Source organism: Octodon degus, unplaced genomic scaffold (assembly GCF_000260255.1).
Source record: "Octodon degus isolate 3935 unplaced genomic scaffold, OctDeg1.0 scaffold00098, whole genome shotgun sequence".
NCBI lineage: Eukaryota > Metazoa > Chordata > Mammalia > Rodentia > Octodontidae > Octodon > Octodon degus.
Genome location: NW_004524674.1, coordinates 4,182,249 through 4,186,572, shown reverse-complemented (window position 1 = coordinate 4,186,572; position 4,324 = coordinate 4,182,249). Strand labels below are relative to the sequence as shown.

At 46.4% G+C, this 4,324-nt stretch overlaps 1 protein-coding gene across 1 annotated transcript in view; it reads right to left on the bottom strand.

The window, feature by feature from the left end:
* Nucleotides 1–1,670: 1,670 nt before the first annotated feature.
* Nucleotides 1,671–4,324, bottom strand: part of LOC101564222 (arachidonate 12-lipoxygenase, epidermal-type) — a gene marked incomplete at its 5' end in the record, with an annotated part of 17,562 nt that continues 14,908 nt past the window's right edge. The window contains 6 exons of the mRNA XM_004638361.2: nt 1,671–1,921; nt 2,039–2,206; nt 2,308–2,407; nt 2,842–2,964; nt 3,056–3,225; nt 3,452–3,538. Of these exons, the coding sequence (XP_004638418.1) occupies nt 1,742–1,921; nt 2,039–2,206; nt 2,308–2,407; nt 2,842–2,964; nt 3,056–3,225; nt 3,452–3,538 (828 nt within the window). The remainder of the gene's footprint in view (nt 1,922–2,038; nt 2,207–2,307; nt 2,408–2,841; nt 2,965–3,055; nt 3,226–3,451; nt 3,539–4,324) is intronic.

Sequence of the window (4,324 nt, the reverse complement as noted above, 5' to 3'; positions counted from 1 at the left end):
CTGCATGCAATATAGGGGAAAAAAGTCTTGTTCTCCCTCTTTTGTTCTTGCTGATTTTGCTGTCTTCTGTCACATGGAACAGTTTCCCCTAACCATGCCATCCTGCCTTGGAGCCAGCTGCTTATGGACTGAAATTTCCACAAATCGTAAACTAAATGATCCTTTCTTTCCTTACCTTTGGGTGTTGGGTATTTTTGTCCCAGCAAAGAGTAAAGGAATTAACACCAGCATTGCTTCCTGGCTCAAGTGCAGCTCCCTCAGCTTGCTGGCACAGATCTCTCATCTTGGTGGCACAGGATTTCTAGCTGCCACCACTGACTTTTGGGTCTTTGCAGTGCAGATCTTTGATACAGGCTTGCATGAGACATTGCCAAGGGCTCTCGGCCTGCAGTTGGACTTGTGGAGGACATTGCTATGGACTCTATTAGCTGTACTTTTGCGGGACACTGCCATGGGATCTAGGCCCTCCCCTGGGTTCTTTGGGTCTTTACTGTATGGAGCAATCTCCTGCACATTTTTCATCTGACTCTCTAAATGAATATTATAAAATAGTTCCATAAATTATGTGTCCTGTATTAAAATATTTCCCTTGCAAACCCACCTACAAGTGGTCATACATGTTTTGTATTGTTTTGTTTAGCTGTAACTTTTTTTAGTGTCTTCTTGAGACTCTCAGATCATTTTTTTGTTTTCTATGTATTTGGTACAGGGTCTCACTATGAAGAATTTGGGTGTATGGCTTTATGTTTCCTTCTTTTTAATGCCACATGGATCAGCTTTGGGGGACTTGGGAATTTTTGTAGACTTTTTTAAATCTTTCATTTATTTATTTAGTACAGGGCCTCATTATGCAGCTCAGACTCGTAGTTATCCTCCTGTCTCAGCCTCCCAGAGGTGGGATTACAGGTGTCCACCACCACACCCACTTTCAATGGCTGGCCCATTGCGTCCAGGGTTCCAAGTCAGAATGGCATGTGGTACCAGGGATCAAATCTGGTTCCTTATAATTGCCAGGCAGGTGCTCAGACCACCAAGATATCTCCCTGGACCTGACAACATTTTCTTGTCTTCTCATGTTTCTATTTTTTTTTTTTGAGGGGTGAGGGTTGTGTTGAGGCTTTCAGACTGATCATAGTTGAAAGCTTTGTTTCTAATATACAGACTTCTTTAACGCCTGCTTTTCAATGATTTCCTCTGGATGTAGCTAACTCTTAGTGTTTGGCTATTGTAAGAAAAAACTACCTCAGTTTACTTGAGATAGGAAGTTACAGGTTTCCAGGAACAAGCCACAGCATGGGTAATGCCCCAAGGTAATCCAGACATTGGTATCCCAAGGAGATCAATTAATACCAACAGCTATGTCACCTTGGATACAGTAATAATATCTAATACAAACTACATACTGACAAACCCTAAGGACAAATAAAGTATAACCATAAAAAAGAGACACCAGATTTTTAACCATAAAAAAGAGATCTGCAATTATACCATGAATATTAAGATAAACCAAAGATCTACTTTATAGAAAAGCCTTGTTAACAACAGAAGAGTACTCAACAGCAATAAAGTAAACTATCTAGAGATTCAAGGGTTTCGTAGTTATACTAAAAGTAATACTAACTAGTTTAGGTATACTACTAAAGGTATTATAATTAGCAAAGACAGAGACAAATTTTAAGCAAAATTTAGAAAATTAATCAGTGTGGAAACAGTGAGCTTTGGGGTTGAGGGCATGGGTCTGTCAGATGGTCACACTGTTTTCCACCTTGCTCGGTTGAAGGTAGTCATAGGGTAAGTCCAGGCGTGCATTCCGGTCCTCAATCTCTTTGTCCATGGTAGTCAGCTCCTCTCGGAATTGCTTCAGCACTTCCTGGGGCTTAAGACCCGAGAAATATTCCTCCGTATGCTGCCCCAGGGACACCTGGAGTGGGGCAAGACAGCTCAGCATTTCAGGCTTCTCAGTCAGGAATGCTGCTCCAAGCAGCACCGCCAGCCCCCCACCCTGCCACCCTCTGCGATCTAGACGGCTGCTTCTAACCATCACAGGTTGGTGTCTGCCAAGGAAGTTGGTGACAGTCTGCTGCATACGGGCTTGCTGGAGACTAGGCAGTGAGTCCACTACGTCCTTCTCGGTCACATCCTTAGAGGTGGGTGGCGGTTTCCGCATGGTACAAGGGCCATTAGGGACCCAGGAGTACCAGTCCAGCTATAGATAGGACAGGGACACAGAGCCCCAAGTTATAGCTCAAACATTTAGAGACCCCCACCCCATCTTCTATAGCCCAGTAGCCAGGGAACATAGGTTACCTGGCCCAGGTGGGCAGAAGAATGCTGACCAGTACACGTGAAGATGCACATGGTAACAAAATGACAGAGCTGATCCCGGGACTCTAAGCAGAGGGGGAACCTGGATGAAGTGGGGAGAATGAGAAATCTTGAGGCCAGGACCAGAGACAGATCTAGAGCAGGGACAGGCATCTGGGGATATGTGAAAGAACTAGAAGTGCTCCTGGTCTCTAGCTTCTGTCACCCACACATAGTGTGCACTCAAATCTTAATGAACCTGGGAGCTCTAGGGAAAGGACAGGAACAAGGAAGGGAAAATAACTAAGAGAAATCATGCATTTGACTCCAGAGAAAGCATATAGTGCATGAGGAGGGACAACACTGCACGAGAAGATGAGAAAGAGAGCCAGAGAGATCAGGAGTGACTGCTGGGATTTCCAGGAACTCTGGAGGATCAAAGAACAGGTGACATTACAAACATGTGTAACGCTGCAGGAAAGGTGGATTGCGGACAGTGTGTGGAGACAAGGCAACGGTGGGGGATCCATGCCTTACCCTCGGTCCTGGGCCCCCTGCAGTCCAACCTCAGTGACTTCTCTACACCATGTCTGCAGCTCTGGGTCCTGCTTCACAGCTTCATCACTCTTGTAGAAAAGCCCAACCATCCCTTTCACATACCTGTTCCCCAGGGAAGAAGGAGCTCAGGTTCAGGTAGCCGGTGTGGAACCTCCCGTGCCCCGCAGTCTGTCCCTCTCCACGTCACCCTCACCGATTGATGATTTCCCAGAGCCTGAAGGCATCTTGGCCATAGAGAGAAGATTTCACATCTAGGAGCCCACGGTCAGCCAGATCATCAGGAGGACAGAAGGAACGATATGTCAAACAAGCTGTGGCTCTCTGGAGAATGACCACATGGGCACCCCTGCCTGTACTCACCACCTGAGAACAAAGCAAGGTTGGCCAGGCCAGGCCAGCAACAGACAGACAGACACACAGATACAATGACAGAGAGAGAATAGAACCAGGAGGTTATTCAGTTATAGAGTAGATCATTGTGAGGCCTCTGGTAGATGCAGCAGCACTTAGGGGAGGACTGGGTACAGGAAAGCTCCCCTGGAAGTCTAACTCTGAGCCCTCCTCCCTGTTCATCATCCCTTTTTCATACCAGATCAAAAATTCCGTATTCAGAGACGAGGTTATTCCGGGCCAAGGTGTTGATATCCATGGTATAGCGAAAGTGGGGGATCAGGAGCTGATTGTGAGGAAAAGGAATGGAGCACCTATAAGAGCCCCCAGACTGAAAAGTGGGAGCACAAATGAAAGGTTCTTTCCTTTAAGAAGGAAAATGGAGAGGCTGAGTCTTGGTGAGAGACAAGACTTGGAAGAGACAGCAGGACAAATATTTCTTTGGCTCTCCCAAGATCAAAGCTTTAGGAGTCCACTAATTTGCAGTCTCATACTGTTCCTCAGAATTACAGGAATGTCTGATCTCACATCACACACTCTAGCAGGCTCTCCACACTTCCCCCTTCGTCTTCCCTAGCACTTCACCCCACAACACACACCACACAAACATGCTCAATGTTGGATTCGCTATAAAAGGAAACCTTCCCTGACCCACCCCTCTCCACAGCCTCCTCTCAATTCCCCTTTCCACAAAGTCTTTGCAGCCTTAGCGTGACCTTAGCCTCCTCACTACAGATTCTGTTCAGTCCACACCAAACAGGCTTGCAGTGCTGCCCCTTCCTCCAGAGAGCACATGCCAGTGTATTCCCCAGTGCCTTCCACACTACCACATCCTGCCTGCCTTTCTCTGTAACTCTGCGACACCTATCCTCAGCACTAGAGACAGACAACTGCCTGCTCTGAAGAGCTTTCTTCTCCTGGCTGCCAGGAATCATGCTGGTTTGTTTGCTGTAACCTCAGTGGATATCTTTTCTCATGCTTTTTCTTGCTCCAGTTTCTGTTCAATTTTTTAAGAAAAAATTTTTGGTCAGGGAGATAGTTCAGTGGCATAAGCACCTGCCTGACAAGTGCA